This window comes from Pteropus medius, unplaced genomic scaffold, assembly GCF_902729225.1.
Source record: "Pteropus medius unplaced genomic scaffold, Ma_sr-lr_union100, whole genome shotgun sequence".
Lineage (NCBI taxonomy): Eukaryota > Metazoa > Chordata > Mammalia > Chiroptera > Pteropodidae > Pteropus > Pteropus medius.
Genome location: NW_024349519.1, coordinates 7,065,632 through 7,085,260, shown reverse-complemented (window position 1 = coordinate 7,085,260; position 19,629 = coordinate 7,065,632). Strand labels below are relative to the sequence as shown.

The 19,629-nt window shown below is 32.0% G+C and overlaps 1 protein-coding gene across 2 annotated transcripts in view; it reads left to right on the top strand.

The window, feature by feature from the left end:
• CNTN1 (contactin 1) overlaps positions 1-19,629 on the top strand; it is a 271,156-nt gene that overhangs the window by 131,252 nt on the left and 120,275 nt on the right. For both annotated transcript variants that reach the window (XM_039882303.1, XM_039882304.1), the window contains exons 3-5: positions 10,961-11,086; positions 12,483-12,515; positions 17,338-17,470. In XM_039882303.1, coding sequence (XP_039738237.1) covers positions 11,026-11,086; positions 12,483-12,515; positions 17,338-17,470 — 227 coding nt within the window. In that variant the 5' untranslated portion in view covers positions 10,961-11,025. The remainder of the gene's footprint in view (positions 1-10,960; positions 11,087-12,482; positions 12,516-17,337; positions 17,471-19,629) is intronic.

Here is a 19,629-nt window from a genome sequence, read left to right as displayed (position 1 = left end):
TGAACAAAAGCCGCAAAGTATTTCTTTTAAACTCATAAAGAAAGTAAATAATTCTGGCAAGAGAGCAAAGGGCTTCAGAGTGCCTGCCAATAGGCACAGCTGTTACTGTTTTCTCCTTATTTTATGTTTTATTACTGAGAGAGCTACGATGAGGGAGAAATTATTTCAGGTTTATATTTCTGCTCTTTCTCTTTTTTATCTTTCTTTCATTTGCATAAAACAAATCAACTAAGAGATCCTACCTATTACTGTGCTTCAAATACTATCTCTGTACAGATTACTTTAAAATACTCATTCTCATATCCTATCTTGCCTCCAAATGTTGATCTTATTTATTCAAATGTCTACTTGGTATCTCCACTTGGATGTCTACTGGGAAACTCAAACCTAACACATTCAAAACTAAATTCTTGGTCAACTTACTTTCCCACCAAAACCTTACTTCCCCTTTGCTGAACGGCAGCATATTCCATACCAATGGGTAAACTGAGAGGTAAAACAAAACAAAACAAAACAAATGTTTCTCACAGGTCCATACCTCCTTAAAGCTGAGGACCATATATCTTGGATCTGTTGAATCTCTAAGATATAGCACACTGCATATGATAGACACTTAAATCTTTTAAAACAAATAAAATTGTCTATATAACTGTTTCTACATTTGTTGAGTAAATAACTAGTTTTACATATCTGCAATGCAAGCTCTATTAGCAACTACACTGTACTAGAGAAGTCATTAGATCTTGTAAGAGAGATGGTTTCATATTATCCCTCCCAATTGTAGAAATGAATGAAATTATCCTCAAATCAATGTTAACTGCAGTGATTTTTGTGCTTTAAGTATTCTAAAGGCAGTTACATAGTCATTCAGAGGTGTGGTGCTTTTTATTTTAATTATCAATTTTCTTCTATGGCATCTAAACCCGTGGCAGTAACACACACACACACACATACACTCATGCACACACTTATATTAATTGATCACATCTCTGTGCAAAGTATTTAAGCCTTAATAGGAATATGAAAATATGTATAAGGAATTTTCTTTTTCCTCAGTAACTTCCAACATTGTTAGGGATGAAGAAAGACTAATACAGGTGTCTTATCTATATTTTTTCATATAATTTTTACAATTACATATTATTATTCCCATTTGACAGATGCTGAAATAATTTGCCCCAAATGAACTAACCATATGAATGAGGTCTTACTTTATCCATACTCTTGTCTTTCAAGCTTATTGCCTTTTCTTTTGATAATACAAAACTCCAAAATACTGCGACCATATATCCAGATTTCTCAGGACAGTTTCATAGTCGGATATTCTGCTCTACTTGTTATCTTCATAAGCCATCAAAACCTATCAGAAATACCAAATTTTAGCAAAAAAACCCACCTCTCCAAAATACCTGTTTTCTCAACCTCTGAAATTGTCTTCAAATGTGTTTTCTAACAAAGTGTCCCTATATTCAGTTGGGAGTGGCCTTGCATTTGAAAGATAAGCAAGATCATTATAATAGGTATTAATGAGTGAGTCAAACAACTGCTCCAAGATTTTAGACAAGAGAAAAGATATCTTAGGAAGAGATTGTCAGAGGAGATAGACTTTTTGTAAAGATAAAGCTTGATATAGATTTTGAAATACAGGAAAGATTTTTTTCTCATCCATATACTGAGATTAATAATAATTCCATCATTGTTTCATATGATTACTTATGTTAATATTTAAGCTTCTGGAATGAGCATAGCTTGCAAGCTGAGAGATAATGGAGTATGAATATGTAAAGCTACAGAATTTTTAATTGATTTTTAAAATTTTTATTACTGAATATAATACCTAACACATAAAATACTCAATTGATATTTGTTGCATGATGATATATCACTGATAAATTTTGAGGCAGACAGTATAAGAGTTACATTTTCTGAAGAAAATTTGAATTTTATATTATTCACTCAGCTTCAGATATTTGGATACATGTTCATTAAGGTAATGAATGTAGAGGCAAAGGTTCCTCTTGGTTGTAAAGATCAAAGGAAGATGTATTGAGTGCTCTAATGCTTGTGCCTAAGTAGACTCTAAGCTTCTGAAGTTTGAGAATTTGCCTCTACTTCTTTTACCAACTGGAGCTTGTGTGGGGCTTTTCACAAAGTAGGTGCTCAATAAGTATTTGCTGAATCATAAGACCTGAGTTTGATAAAAAACAAATAATAATTCCTTACATTAAGACAAAATAAAGTTATGAGCATAAGCTATAGAATCTTTCTTTTATATTTCAGTTTTGAAATGACCCATATCTTTGTTCTGTAATTTTATATAAATGGAGAGATATAGAGATGTATCTACTCTTGCCTTGTTAGAAATTTAATTAATATTTGGTACAATTGTGAATAAAAAGTGATAAAGCTCTCTGTACAGCCCAAGACTATGTTATTCCATAAATCTGGAACCTTGATGCTGTGAGGGCATTGGGATGCGAAAGTTAGGCAGTTTTTTAATGTCTCTTCTGGTAACAAAGCATTGAAAAGGAGACTGAAGAACAGAGCATTTATTAACCAAAGCACTTAGGATTAAATATTATAATGATATTTTCGTACAGAACAGTTCAGCAATGGAAACTCATTCACTACCTGTGGAAGAAACTAAAAGTTCAACACATGGCATTTAAGGTCCCATAATTTGACTATACTTTTCTCTCCACTTATCTTTCTCAATTGCTGCCATGAATGTATGCCCAGGCCATATTAAACTCTTCAGGGTCTTATGAATTGACCTTTACTTTCCTACTTTATACTTTCACTATTGCCACTTCCTCCTGTGTTATATGGATCTATTTGTAAAATAGTGCCCAGTGATTTGCTTTTAGCAATTGCTCATTAAAGTTATTCAACAGATGTTAACCAAGTATCTTCACCGTGTAAGGTATAATGTTAACCAATACAAGAAAGAATGAGACAATCTGCTATTAAGGAGTTTATAATCTAGATAGTTTCTCATCGGATATTTTTTTTTTGATTTACCAATATTTATGCTGCTGCTACAAAATGTTTCAACTTGTTAGATACTTCATAAAGATTTATGAAATAATGAATGAATAATTAAAAATTATCACCCACCTATACCTTTCTATAGTCATTTTATTTGATATTCTTCAAAGAAAATGAAGTACATTTTTTGTCTTTGAACAATATGCAATAAAAAACTGTGTCAGATTAAATTATGCAGTGATATTCTATGTGTTTCAAAAAATAGATAATTTGTTGAATTGTTCTAATTGAATGGAACTGAAATGCATTTTAAAAATAATTTTCTTTTCTCTTTCTAGGAATAAGGGCCTAAATTGTTTAAGTAGGAATCACTTATTAGTTTAAGTACTTATACAACAGCTTATAGTCATTGTATTGATGCTAGAAGTCATCAGTGCAATGATTTGGTCTTCTTCGTTATTTAGAAAATATAATTCTATCAGGAGGAACGTACCTTCTGTTTGACACTTCTCTTAATCTGAACAGCAACTAACAGAAATTACAGATCATCAGCCTCCTTCTCCTCTCCTGGGTAGGTCTCTTGTCAGGAGACAGTAAGGAATTCTATATACCTTTAGATTGGCAAGGTAGAATAAATACCTGATGTTTAACATGAAAGACATACAGTAATGTGCGGGGAGGAGCAGCTGCTAACATCCTGGCCCATTAGGGAGAATGGCTTCTAGCGGAGCCTCAGAAAGCAAATTTGCCATAGCAGTGATCCCCTTTTATTAGACATGGCTACCTCTACAGAGGAATAAAGCCATGCAAAGTTGAGATTACAGCCCAGGAAGTCTTTATAATTCCTAGTATAAATTGAGTGAGAGTTTCAATATTGTACTGTTTCTTCCCAGGTCTTGTCCTTTTGTGTGTGTGTAGGAGAGCAAAAGATTAAGAAGTTTGAAAGTTCTGTCTTGCTAGCATGGGATTTTTTTCTGCTGTCAAAGACTTATTAAATCCTACTTTGGATTTTTAGATATGATTCACAGGGAAGATATCACAGAGCACATTTCTTTGTAGTAGTTCAGCTATCTTAGATCATTTTGAACTGCATTTGGGCAACAAGAGAAGTTAAAAAGCACATTCGGTCATATCATTCATTATAATCCAACAAGAAAGTCTCATTTAAAAGTAGGAAACTTTCCAGGTTCTATTTAAAGCAGTATATCATTGTGATATGGTAAAGTAAATCAGATGTAGACATAGACAATATTTAATTCTCGCTGAGACAAAATGCCACAACAAAGTACAGTACCGACATAATTTTAAGAGGTAGATTATTAAATGTTGCCTATCTTCTGATTTTAGAGTGCATTGGCTAAAGATGTGGCCTATTTAATTAAGAACACATTTGCATGCGCTCTGTGAGTGGTGAAAATATTCTAACATTTACTTAACTCACTATAGTGTTTCTTGAACTTTAGAATGTCTACAAATTACTTGAGAAGCTTGATCACAATGCAGATACTTGTGTTATTCCCCCAGAGACTAATTATTCTTTTGAGTTGCTCGTAAATTTATCCTATTAACAAAACAACGAAATGCTGTTAATGTAGGTGGCCCTTAGACCACATGTTAGGAAACTGACTTAGCATTTTAAAAAGTATGTTATGTAATAATTGAATATACAAAATATATTTTATGATCTATAACAAAAGCATATTTTAAGTATTCTTTTTAAATTAAACAATTTAATTTGAATCAGTAACTCTTGGAATTGCAATAATCGAGAAATTATATTGCCTGATTTGCTCATTATTGCTATTTCCATTCTCCATTAGCATCTTAGTTTTGTAATTTCAAGCAGAATAATTGTCTATGACTGGTACCTTGTCAGTTCCATGGGGGAAATAGTTTGGAATCAGCAGATCGTTTCTATACTTCCTCAAATTTCAAGAGATACCTAACCACACTTCTAAATTGTGGGACAAAATATATGTAGGACTTTCTATTTATTTTACCACCTAAGGGTGCTGGTTTCCTAAAACTATCCCAATGAATAAACATGACTGTGTCAATTATTGTCTTGTGTGACATCATGGGCTTAAATTAACCTGTGAAAAATGTTTGTTATAAATATCACAAATGGGGTTCCATTATTTTTAAGTTCCTCTGAGTGCATTACACCATTTTAAAATAAATGAGTAATTAATTTAATCATAAATCCAATTATCTAAAATATGAGCAGCCAGTTGTTCTGTGAAATACAGGCTGTGCTGTCAGCAGTCGATTAATACATCTTCAAAAGCCTTCAGCATTTTTTCCCCAAGCAGCCTATAAGTCATTATATTTCACAGTCTGGTGATGTTATATTTATTGAAATGGTTTGAAACTCTTTTTTATATACACTTTACACACAATCAAGTGGCAGGCTGTATCAAGGACTAAAGTAGTTGCATTTGAAGACCATTACATTTTACCTGCTAGTTGGGCAGTGTATGACTCTATTCTGAAAGAGAAGGATACTGTTTATAATCATTTTCAGAAAATGGATGTTTTCCTTGGGTATGTACTGTTATTCTTCAGAAATTTTTACTCAATATATTTGATCATATCAGTAAGATGTTCAAACATTGTTAATGACTTTGCAGAAAAACTGTTAAACCGAGACAATAATAATTTGATGATAGTGTTTAAAGAAGTCAGTGTGAATCTTGGGAATAAGACTAAAGTATGCATTTATTCAGCTAGAGGGAGATGTATTACCTATGTTTAAATTACATTTAATAATCTGAAAATTAATTAGAAAGATATAATGTTGATATGGAAGTGTTTAATGGGTAGTATATATGGTACCCCCTTCCTAAAGAATCAGCATTTTTTTAAAATTCAAAACTAATTTTATTTCTGGAAAATGCCATTTATTCCACCTAAATATTTTGACTTCTATTATGCATATATATTAAAGGACTTTCATACACATACGCACACATATCCATACGCACACATATCCATACGCATGCATGATTTAGTCCTCACATTAATCGCCTGAAGAAGGAAACTGGATTTCCATTGCACAGACTGGGTGACTGACACCTCAGGAAGATTAAGAGACTTGTGCAGCAGAGACAGACTTTCAGAGTGAGTCTGAGAATAAAATGTCTCCTGATTTTATAATGCAGAGTAGGAGACATTGGCATCTTTTCACCTAAACTAATTTGTGCTCAATTCCCACAAGCTCCACTATTTTCTGGAAATAGAATTCTATAACTAATGTTCCTCAGAACCGGAGCAAAATGATGAGCATCATAAGTAAAATTTTAGGTTAAATTTTCTATTTAATTTGTTTTTTCATGAGCTATGTTGAGGATAGACCAGGATGGATTCCTGATGTCTCCCAAAATCTTTTACTTTCTTTCTAAAATAGAGATTGACTACTTGCTAATATATACGTGTATGTGTGTGTGTATATATATGTATGTATATATTTGCTAATATATACACGTGTATATATATATATATATATATATATATATATATATACATTTTATCAATATTTCTAGGATTTTGTTCTCTATCAATGTAAATGTGTAACCATCAGTTTAATGAAATACTAGTTTTGTTGATCTTGATAGAACACCCATTCCTTATATAGCAGTACAAAATACTTTGTGAATAATTGTTAGTAGATAATGCTTGCTAATGTATGGTTGAAGATTTTGGAATAATTTATCTGTGCTATCCTATGACAGAACAAAAAAGAAGAGCAAGATGTCTGTCCAGCAGAAAAGTGCATATCTAGATATGAACCCTGGCATTGTCTAAAGTAAAGAGAGAGAGGTAGAGAAAAGGACAAGCATGGGAAGAAGGAGAACAAAAGAAGGGAATGTGTCACGCTATATTGCCTTATTATATTTTGTTGTTTTAATGTACGTGTAAGAGATTTAGTAAAGGATGCTGAAGAAACAAAGTTGAATTCTCTTGAGAATTGATGTAGTGTCAATACACATTAGGAACATACCAATCACTAGACACATAGAGCTGTGCTAAGTTGGGAATGCAGCATCTGCAGCACCTGGTGTTAGGCCTGGGATGAGAGAATGAGAAGCCATGGAGCTGTGAAAGCCAGCAAGTTGAGGTAGCTGGCCAGCATAGTGCAGGCTCGGGGACGAGAATACATCCTTGAGTCCTGTTTCTGGTCATTCTGTTATTTTAGTTTTTGAGAAGAAAAACGTCTGCTCCTGTGACTGGCACATCATTGTCAGCATTATTTGTTTTATTCCTCTGCTGCTTCATTTACCTTAACACTGGAGAGCTAGCTGTGAATTACTGCATTGCATGTTCTCAAGAAAGAAACGGCAAGAGCACTTTCTTCTGCATTAGCAGGAATGGGCTTAGCCTTGCTTCTTTTCTTCCCTATTGCAGAGGGGATGTAATCAGAAAGTCACAAATGATGGGATAACTGGTGACAGAATAGAACAAATCACTAGCAGAAAACAAATATGTTCAAGATGTGAAAGATGGTTTTATACTCAAACAGTAAGAAATCTATTAAATGATGTAGATTACATGCTGCCAGGGTGATGACTCACTGTTCTATTGAAATAGGCAATATTTTAGGGTGAAGGAAAAGATAGCATGGTATGACACGGAGAGGCTCAAAATAATGAAAAACTTTTTCTAGGGTGAACGTATTCAAATTGAAACACAGAGACTTCAAACAACATCAACAAAGTACATTTTAAATAATACTTTAAAGTATTGCTATTTAGAACATCCTTTTCTAGAATATATTTATAAGCAGCAATAATCTCTAACAAACACCAAAGCCCCAAGGAGAGACATTTCTTATTACCGATTGTTACTATCCTATTCTTATTTTAAGGAGTTAAAGTTAAATTTCAGATTGTTAATGGCAACTGCTTGGAAATACAGTTATGGAATAGTCCATTCATTTCTTTATTTATTCAGTAAGTATACTTCCAATGACTTCTATGTGCCAGGCATTAGAGATGCAATGATGAATAAGAGATATGTCGCTGAGCTGATGGGCCTAGAACCTGGTAAAATAAGTTAATACTTATTAAATACTTTTATAGTAAACATTTCTCAGGTACATTCTTATGCAACCCTTACTATAGTCTTAGGAAATAGGCATTCTTCCATATTTTGTACATGAGGAAAATTAGAGTCAGAGGTTGAGTAACTTGCCTAAAGTTGCAAACTAAAGGATGATTGAGCAAAAGTTCAGGCAAGATCTGGCTGACTTCTCCTGATCTTTTTTTGACTGTATTTTGCCACTTATTTCCATATACTGTTATTTGAGAAGAAAATGTTAAATTTCATCCTTGACCTAGGAAAGTCTTCATATTTTAATTTTAATTTCCTGAAAACACTTTCTCTGTATGGACACAGCTAATTTTCCTTTAGACCTACCCTCCTTCTTTCCTAGACAACCCATAGAGTTAAGGAGATAAAAAGGCCAAAATCTCACTCACGTGACTAGTCAAAATTAAAAATTTGAAGGATACTTTCAGAGTAATTATTCTTCATTTTTACCTGATTCTTTTTCTTTCTGGTCAGTGCTGTTTGCTCTACACTCAACGGCAAAACTGTAGCAGCATCCTTGCTCATAAAATTGAATATATTTATTATTTAGAGTTATTATTTAGCATTTACAAATTATGTTTATTAATTGGTAAATTAAAACTGTTTAAAATCTAATAATTACTGCTGCATTAAACTTTACATGCTCTGTAATCTGCAAAATGTTTGCAAATATATTATCTAAGTTAATCTTTACAAAAATAATTATTTGATTAATGCAATAGTTTTGGCATAGTTGATGTGTTTTCTTTTTCTCTTCATTAGAGGAACTCAGTCTAATTAGTGTACATAACTCAGTGAGAGGAATTAGGAATCAACAGGCCAAAAAATGCTCAAATATATATATTTTTGAGAGAAACTTTAGATTATATAATGTGTACAGATTTCAATAATTTTTATTTAGGTCTCTAGATACTAATGAAACTATACATTATCAAAATAAAGAGCTGAAATCTTCCATACATTATTTAATTGATTTCCCTGCCTCCTAGAGAATTTTTCTTTGTTCTTTTATTTACCTGTGTTTTTTTTTTCTTAATCCCTTTTACTAAAAGAGATAAAATTAAATTAACCTGAAAAGGTCCAGACTTAATGTAATCTATACAGATGTATAGTTCTTACATTCTCACATATGTCCGAGAGGAAGAAACTGGTCATAAATTAATTCTGGCATTTAAAAATTATCCATTGAATAATTTTCCCTTTGCAAAAATATTTAAAATATATCCTGTTGCTAATTTGACCCATTTCTACTATGTTTTCTCTAAAAATTCAACTTAACTTTTTTGAAATAAATGATTTTCACTGCAGAATAATCTGTATGTTGTGCCACTAAATATTTTTACCAGTCTCTGCAAATGCTAGAATTATGGAAAATCAAGGGGTAGGGGTATTGAATGGAGTCAACATGGTTTTAAAATTCATCAAAATTAAAAAAAAAGTAGGATTCCAAATTTTTCTTTAATAGGTCATTACAATACAAGCAATCAGTATCATTTTATTTTTGCTTTATAGATAATGTTTAAATATATGTTGAACATTATATAGCATTAGGTTATTTTCCTTTCAGAATTGCTTTCAGTCTCTTAATTTATATTTTATATCCAACTCTATGTCATGAAACTTTCCTAGGCTATTATGTATTCTTTGAAAACATGAATTATTGTTCTTTCAAATTGACACTCCTGTTGTGTCTCAATTAAAGAGGTCTCTTTCTAAGGCTCTGGGACATATTGTTCTAAATATGTCCCAGAAAGAAGCAGTTGGGTTCTGAAGCCACCAAATTACTTAAATCTAAGAGTGTGATACCTCCACCATAATGCCCTGCCTATCACAGTCAGACCCATCCCCACCATGATGTTTTGCACAATGCTTTTAATCAAAATGATTAACACCTTTTTAAGTTTAATAGTATACAGATCTGAACAGCTATGTTGCTGCACTGACTTGTGCACACATGTATGTTCCCATGCATAGTGAACTTATTAAGGGTACCCAAACTATGTCTTTCTTTTTCATTCATTTATTTATATACTTGTTCACAGAAGTGGATTTACCACAAAAATGATGAAGCTTAAGTTGTAGGGCCCCTCACCTACATGAGGCTATCCTAAGACCCTGGATGAAACCTCATCAATGTAATCATGTGATCATAAGTTTTTGTAAAATTTATAAAAGCAAGATATTCTAATTACTGCTACATAGTTTTGTAGCTTCCTTTGTATTAGTAGTTTTATCTTGTCCTTAAAGATGGCTCTCCAACTTTTAATGATTTGGCCTCACAAATCTTAGATTCTCCCTTGCTGACATATAGGAGCAATTATTTACTCTGTTGAGTGAATAAATGAAAGAAGTAAAGGAAACAATTATGTTATTCATCAATATATTTTAACATTTAAAAATTAACATTTCTGACAAAAATCTTCCACAAGCCACCAACAGGGAGTGCTAATGTATTGTCCCTTTATAATGTCTGAGTTTACGAATTTCTTATACAAACATATATTTAATTGAATGTTTCTACCAACCCTTCAAATAAATTTCATTTGTAATTAAAATGATTGATATTGATACGTTTACAATTGTGCTATTTGTAGAAAATATATTATTATACTCAAATGTTAAAGGATTGGGAACTAAAATATACCAAATGACTTGCTTATGGTCATACAGTGTCAGTACTAGGCAACTGAAGTCCTGACACCAAATCAACTGTTTTTATTACAATATGGGATTTACAAATGTATTTAAAAAAACAAAAAAAAAATATTCTACAAACAAGGAATGTGAAATAAAATAAAATTAATAGTGCTGTTGGCCTCAAATGATGAACTTTTTTTCTTTTTTTTTCCTTTCTTCTTCTCTTTTTATTTTTTTCTTAATGCAGGTGTTTAACTGCCATAAAGCTAACACTTTTTTTTTAAATTAAACCTAACCTCTACTGAACACAAGATGAAAATGTGGCTTCTAGTTAGTCACCTTGTGATAATATCTTTTACAACTTGTCTATCAGGTAAGAAATTTCCTTTGCATATTTTCCATAAATTATGTCAATATAATTAATATTTGTGTTCACTTCATTAAATCTGGCATAGAAATTTAGACTTAATATTTTCTTTTGATACTTGGGTCAGGCAAATAAATTGATATACATTAAAGGTGACCCTTTTTAATTACTTTTAATTAAAATTTCAAAGATTTAGTCAATTTTATGTAGTGGTATGCTGGTAAATGTTTAAAATCAGAATCTCTGAGAGGGGAAAAAAGAAATCCCTGTTGTATAGCATTTGTCAATTCCTGGAGAGTAAATATTTCTGCTACATGGCCAGTTTCAACTTGAAGTCATTTAATGTGGTTCAGAAAAGATAATTAACAGCTCACCATTACAAAGTATTTTCTCTATATAGATACAATAGACTTAACCTCATTAGCATAAATAAAAATAAAATGCAGTAAAATAATGAGAAAGTATTTGGTTTTAAGCTTTTCTTACCTTTGTTCTTTTTTTATTTGTATGTTAATATAATTTAATTTTTATTACTGGCTTGTCAATCTTATAAAAAACAATTTTAAAATAATCTACAATATATGCAGGGACATAAAGAATAACAAAGCAGTTCTAAGAATGTTATAGTTTTAGGATAAACAAATATATTTCTATCTTTCAAAGACAGTATGAAAGTTTCAGAAATATTTTCTATAAGGAGAGGTACATCATATTTTTATTTGAAGCAGCATATTTTCTAACAGTCAATTTTTCTAATACCTCATTTCAATTACCTTAACTCAGTACTTGTTGAGTTGCTATCAACTCAAGACTTGGATGGATATCATTCTATCATTTATCAATCCCCATTGATTGCTTTAATGATGAACTCGATAGACATCCTATTGTATTTCTTATTCATTATTAAGGAAATAAAAAATGCTATTTTATTTTGGAGAGTAATTTTTATTATGATGACTTAAGAATCCAAAAATATATTAATTTCATCAATACTTAAGAATTTTAATGACATTGATGTAACACTAAAATTATACACATACAATAATTGTACATATATATACACACACATATATATTATACAAATATAATAAAGAAAATTTTATGACAGGATTATTGTGGTTGTCTTATTTTTTATGAATAGAATAAAACAAACGTCTTATATACTGAAAATTCATACTGATTCTGTTGACCACAAAATTTTATTGCTACAATTATAAAATGTAAAGACAGGCAATGAATATCCACGAAGATGTGATGATACTTTAATCTTAATAGAAAAGGGCCAGTAATCTCATTTCGTTAACTAATATAACAAATATCAGTATTTGAGTAATGTTTTAAACCATAACTCGAAGAGCAGCTTTGGGATTAAAATTGCTTTTTTCTTTTCTTTCGTTTTTAGAGTTTACATGGCACAGAAGATATGGTCATGGTGGTAAGTTGATGAAAGGGTAAATTTTTAGAATAGCTTTCCTCAAATGAACCATTTTTATCTCTACTTTAAGCTACTAACTCTATAACCTTAAAGGCAAATGGTTAATGTTAGATTACTTTGAAATTTTATAAGATGGTTTGTCTATCCTAAGGCAACATGTTTGACTGCCAAGATGAATGAATGTATACACCACAACAAATACTCTAATAGAGGTTTGTAGCAGATAGAAAATATTCAGTGTGACCTGTATTGTTTTCTGCATGCTTTATAACAATCCTATGCTACTAAGTTTCTTAACAATCTTTTAAATACTATAAAAACAAAACTAATTTTAAAAGCCTGCTTTGCTGCAAGAGAGAGAGCACTAAAGGTAATGAACTTAGAACCTTCAGATTCAGTTTATTTAGGAGTCTAAACGTGTTGCAAAATTTATTGTTCATCATGATTGCCTATAATTAGCAATCCCATGAGTTTAGATTCTACTTCAACCACTAATCAGTTCTTGCCAGAAATAGAAGCAGTATGGCATAGTGGAAAAAAAATAGAGCCTAGAGTAAGACCAACCTGGATTTTCATACTCAACCTGGTATTCACTAGCTATGTGACCTTGTGCAAATTATTCAACTTCTATGAACTTCAACTTTCTAATATGTAAAAATCACAGGATTCTTGTGAAGAGTTAAGACTAAAAAAAAGAATGTGACAATAGCACAGTGACTGGCACAGTGACTACATAATAGGTGCTCTATGAGTATAGTAAAACTGGTAACTTATAAAAGCCACTGCCTAGCGGTAGGGGAATGAGTACTCTGGAAGAATTACTGAGCGATCAGTGCTAAAACTGGCATGAAGGATATTCATGCCAAAATGGGGCAGTAGAACTTCTACTTGTAGGTGGCTATGGAGATTAAGAGAAAGGAAAATCTTAGCCTGAATTCTACCAAAGCTATTTTTGTTTCCACCTTACGAATTAGGAATCACTATATATATGGTATATATAGATCAGTTAGATGTGTTACCCAACTTCAAAAACCTTACCATATAAGAGGAAATAAGAAAAGTAGCTAAGTAACAAATTTATAAGAAAAATATAATGCGTAATTTCCAAGAATGACTTTGAGGAATTAAGGAATATTTAATGATGGCAGAAGTAGGTAAGAGAACTTTGAAATATTTCAAATGTTAGAAATGGAATAATTCTTAGAGGAATTGGCACAAATGAAAGTACAGAGGTGAGAAAATCTGGTCTGTGTTAGTCATTATTTTAAAGACCACTTGCTCTGTAGGATGTTAGTAAAAATTACATTAAAAAGGACTTGATTGTCAAATAAATTCAGGAAAGACTAGTTCATTAAAGTTTAACTGTTATTAATTTTAGATAGTAAGTATTTATACTATTTATATAATAGGTATAATACATGTATTAGTTTCTTAGGATTACTATAATTATAGTAACGTACCACAAACTGAATGGCTTCGAACAACAGATAATTGTTTCATAGCTCTGGAAGCTAGAAGTCCAAAACCAAGGTGTTATCAGGGCCACACTCCCTCTGAAACCTACAATGGAAAGCTCCTTCCTTGCCTCTTCTAGCTTCTGGTGCCCCCATGCATTCCTTGGCTTGTGGCAGCACACACAGGTAGACATGAGGTAGGTGTGGGGAGATACCCAGACAGTTACGCAAAACAGTGACTAGAGGCTTCGAGGGTGGACTATAGGTCAAGGAAGTGGGATTGCTATCAAGAAATGTGATAGGCCCTTCTTGGGCAGGTCAAGCCACGAAAAAAAATTTTAGTCAAATTAACCTTTCTGCTAACCTGACTCTAGTTTTTTGTTCTAATAATTGATTGCTGCACGTTTTTGAGACCAACTCCTTCACACTTTAGTTATGGTAAATTGCTACAGTTTACCTATTACTCATGATCCTTAAGGATTAGGGCATCAGAGTATTCAAAGCCCAAGCCCTAAATGTCCTTGTTCTTTTACCGGTGGGGAAAAGTTGACAGTGAAGACAAGAGACTGTACTGTCCTGAAGAAGTTTATTTTGAGACAATTTAAATATTGTCTCATTTAGAAAGTTTATTGTATCTCAAGAGAGCTTGTAACATTCCCCACCACGTAACCCCTTAACATTGTAAATATTGTAAAAATTCCAATATTAGACTGTTCAAATTTTATCATTGCTTTTTTCTAATAGATTTTTTCCTGTGACTCTTCTTATAATAAATACACTTATATAAAATTATATTTGATAGCTGACAGATTGAGATGACATATTATAGAATGAGAGTTAAAATTTGTTTCAAAATGGATAGAAAATGAACAAAAACAGCTCAAGCACAAATCATAATTATACTTTCAATTTCCAGAAATAACATAGAATAGCAAGATAACGGTGGACCATCTCCACATAGTGAAAGGTGAATCCCATTTTAGAACCTACAACATTATAATTGTGAAACTAAGAATGGTGCTGAAAAAAGCAGCAGCTTTTGCATGTTACTCATATTTGTAAATTGGACAGCAAATACTTATATATAATTTTTTTCTTTCTTGTTAATTTTTTATCAAATTTGAGAAATGAACTTACTTATACACTATAATCATGATGTAGAAAAGTAAATTAGTATTAAGAGCAGGTCAAAAGAAAGAGTGATTTTAGGTGTTGTCTTCAATTAGCTTAAGAAGTCATCTATAATCTTATTCTTTTTTATCCACTGAGAAAATAAACATATATCTAAAAAATAATCTTGTTTTTAAAAAACATAATACTTTTTTTTTTTTTATTTCTTGTGCCCCTTAACCTCATAATACTGCTATAGTATCATAATTTGTTCTAATTTTTCCATGGCTCAAGGAAAAAGCAATAGATGATTTAATTTTTTGTTGGCAGAGAGTATAATGCTTGCATTAATGGATCCTTTGCAGAGCCTTGTGTTATATTCTCCCCGAAAGTTCTTTTTCCTTTGTCTGAGCACCCTAGTTGAGCTAACACAGTGATGATCTCAGATACTGTTCAGGGGATTATGCAGTTTACATTAAGAGGGTCACACTGAGCATGCCAATGCAATTCAAAAGCTTGTTTTGTGTAGTTCACATTTCAAGGGCCCAAATGGGTTCTCAAAATAAAATGTATAAAGTAATTGCTAAACTACCTAATAGGATACATTATTTTTTCCAGGCTTGACATTTTTAGAAAATCAAGGGGAGTATATTTATAAAATAATATTTACCAGAAACACTAATGTGATATGAAACGTGTCCTGTTCTGCTTTTTGATCTAGAAAATGGGCAAAGAGAAATATCTTAAATGTAATATTTTCTTAATGTAAAAAATAAATCCAACATTCTGTTGGAAATTAGCTTCATATTTTTATCACCTAAATATTTCATTGTCTGTTTCTATAAATAGAAGATGGAAATGGAGTATTAGAAAATATATACATATAATTTGTGAAAAGCACTTATCTTTGAGTGAAAAATAATGTTAATTGCTGACTATAAACCAGGCTGACTATAAACTACTGTCTTATATACATTATCTCAAAATAATTATCACAATAATATAATGAGGTAGATTTTATTATTATCTCTATTTAATGAAGGGTGATATTGAGGTTTGAAGAGATTAAATAATTTTTCCAAAGGTACTGCTAAACACTACTAAGGCAAGCTTTAAATGACATAATGAAATTGCTTGTTAAGAGAAGCTGGAACAACACTCACATTCTCAATGCCGTTGTTAGAGAAGACAAAATGTACGTTTGACATTTGCCTTAAACTCTATCTCAAAAATAAATTGGAGAAGTGAACCATAGCTTTGATCTAGCAGGGACATAACAATGATCTCATGTAAGATTATTCTTTTTTCTAGCTATACACAGCAGTATTAATTCATTTGGGGCATATGACTTCTAGCTATGTTCTGTAAATGCTGACATGTTGATGAGATGAAGAGATTCTCTTCTCCTCATACTGCTGTGAGGTATCACTCTTCCCATCCAGAGAGGATATACCTGTCAGGAACAACTGCTTCCCAGTGTGACTATTTTTTTTGTGATAGATTTTAAACCAGTTGGCCAGTTCCCATATTCATGTAATTAGTTTATTTATTATTCTAGATGTTGCTAAGTATCAGTGCTATTTGAATGTTTAGAAAAAAATAAACAAGAATTAACCCAGGAAAGGACTAATTTTCCCTAAGCATTTAGAAATTCATTCATTATGTTTTTCAAAAATTGTTAAGCACCTATTTTGTTGCAGATTGATAGACAGCTAGCTAAGAGAGTGGTGTACAGACGTAGCCTGTCCCCATGCATTTGCAATCTAGTGAATTAGAAATTACATCAAGAATCACAGCGGGTGTGTTTAGTACCATAAACTGGTTAAGGGAGTTATGAGAGCATAAATGGGGACCAACTGAAGCTAAGAGGGGTGAGAGGTGGTTTCCCGAAAGAACTAACTCTATGGCTGTCATAAAGGGTGTACAAATGTGAATAGGAGGAGAAACATGGTGGTTCCAGAAGGAGGAAAAGCATGTACAAAGGCTCAGAGGCATGAAAGCATGTCTTGTTTGAGGAGATCTAAGTAGTTAAGCATGGCACAGGGTGCTTTTGGAGAAATGATGAAAGATGGGCAGAAAAGAATTTTGAATAAAGAACCTAATGTTTTCCTCAGGATTATAGAGGCAAATATCTTTGGTTTGAATGAAAATGGAGTTTTTGTGTTCCTGACTTTCTTTTTCAAAAACCTGTTTTAACATTTCCAATTTTTTTGACTTATAAAATAGCACAATATAAAATAATTTTATTTTTCTTATAGTTTCTGAGGAAGATAAAGGATTCGGACCAATTTTTGAAGAGCAACCAATTAATACCATTTATCCAGAGGAATCACCAGAAGGAAAAGTTTCACTAAACTGTAGGGCACGAGCCAGCCCTTTCCCAGTTTACAAGTAATGTACCTCACTTCTCTTTTCAGAATGAATTGTTCAATTAAAGGTTGCAGCTCAGCATCTATGACCCTGCGCTAATAAAGAAGCTGTAAGATAAGGCTTTCTACAAAGTTCAGGGACATTAACAATAATATTGGCATGCAAGTTATTTTTTAAAAGTTGTTTAATGCCTAAACAGATAATTTTTTTTTAAAATGCAAATAATTCACTTACTGTTTCCTGCAGAGATAATACCAGTGCCATTTGACATTATCCATTTAAAAAATTTGTCTAATAAAGATCATGCTATTAAACATGCAAAAGGTTATATGAAAATTATGCACATTTGAGGATAAAATATTCTTTTATGTGTTGGCTTGGATAATTCACACCTATCAATGATGGATAATATTTCTATATTTAAAGAGCTTGCATAGATAATTCTAGAAAGCACCATTTTTTTCGATAGTCTCAAATCTATATTCCAGACAACACAGCAAATTTCTTAAATGTCTTTCCTTACTGGACACTCTATGCAAACATCACCTTCTGTTTTTCTGGGGTACCTATTTATGCTATCAAAAATAGCTTCATAAAAAGCAATAATGGGTTTTCCAGCTTTAGATAGTTCAGAAAAGTATACTAACAGTTTCTAGTCTAATGCAAAGAATAAGATTCAAAATTAACCAAATGCCAATGATTTGAATCTCACCTGTGAAATGGTTCCATGAAAACAAAGCAAGTGATTGATGGGGAAATTGAGTCTCTAGTGCTTTAATGTCACCTGAACTTAATTGAACGTTGTCATTCAATAAGGTTAATTTTAATAGCAGATTTTTTTTCCTGGATAGAAAAATAACTTTCTATTGTTATAAAAAGTTGTTATCAAAGAGAATACCCCTTCCCTTCATTTAATTCTAATTGAACTCATTTTCTCTTGCCTCTGGCTAAAATTAAAAAATTATTCTTCAAATAAAATATGAATTTAGATACAAAATAGCTATTCCTTTGAAATTATTTTTATTGTTTCAATTTCATGCATGGGAGTGCAATATAAATAGATATTTTATAAATTATAACTAACACATTTCTTCTGAATTTATTAGATAGGCTTGACTTACTTTTACCCTTAAGCCATACATAATAGGAGTTTATGTACATAGTCATGGACATAGATAGTATAATTAATAGGGACTGTAGAGGAGATTTAATCCAAGCACATAATTTTATAGGAGAGGAAGCTGAATCCTGAATAAGTAAATTGACTTCCTCCAGAGCTAATAAATCACAAATCAGGACTGGAACACAGATATTATGACTTTCAAAGAAACATAATTTTTTTCAGTATTTTTCTATCTAGATAGATTGATAGCATCTCAAAAGCTATTTTAGTGCTGGTACTCTGTGACATTCAGTTCTTGACATTCTTTCATGGAACCTTAGCAAATCAGCCTCTGTGCTGGAATGAAGGAGACAAAACAGCAGAGCTTGTCACAGATAGTGTTCTGGAAACATGTGATTCTCTTTGCCACACCCCACTACTACCACCCCACAGAGATAGTAAGAAGCAAAGCTTTGCATAACTAGAATTTTATACACATTGATTAGTAACCTCTTATTTCCCCCTCCCTACAGTCTCATATAGTGTTCTTACCAAAATTTAAAAAATAAAAATAAGAAGCAAAGCTTTGCTTGGTAAATCCATCAGCAGCTCCCTCCCACAGGCTGCAACAGTACTGAAGTCTCCAGGGCAAGTGTGGCCTGACTTTCCACACGTTAATGTAAAGAGCTGGAGGCGAGAAGTAGATGCTTAATTTTGTTATGAAGGCTGTCTCTTTTTGACAGGAAAATAAGAAAAAAAAATTAGCTTATGATGCAGTTTGTCTGATGGAAAAGAACATGAAGTTTTCAAAATTTATTTAATATTCAGAGTAAGCCATACTAACCTTGGTAATTATGTAATTTGTCATTCACATGGTAGTTTTATATTTATGTCATGTTCTGTGATAGTCTGTTATTCATGGCAATATCCTGAAAGGTACAACAGAGAACTTTACCTTCCATTTTATCACCCTTAAAGCTTTCATTTTCTTTCCTTATCCCACCAAATAACAAGAACTCCAATAAAAATTGCATTTAAAGGTGTGAAAGCTATTGCAATGATGGAAGATGTTTTTGAA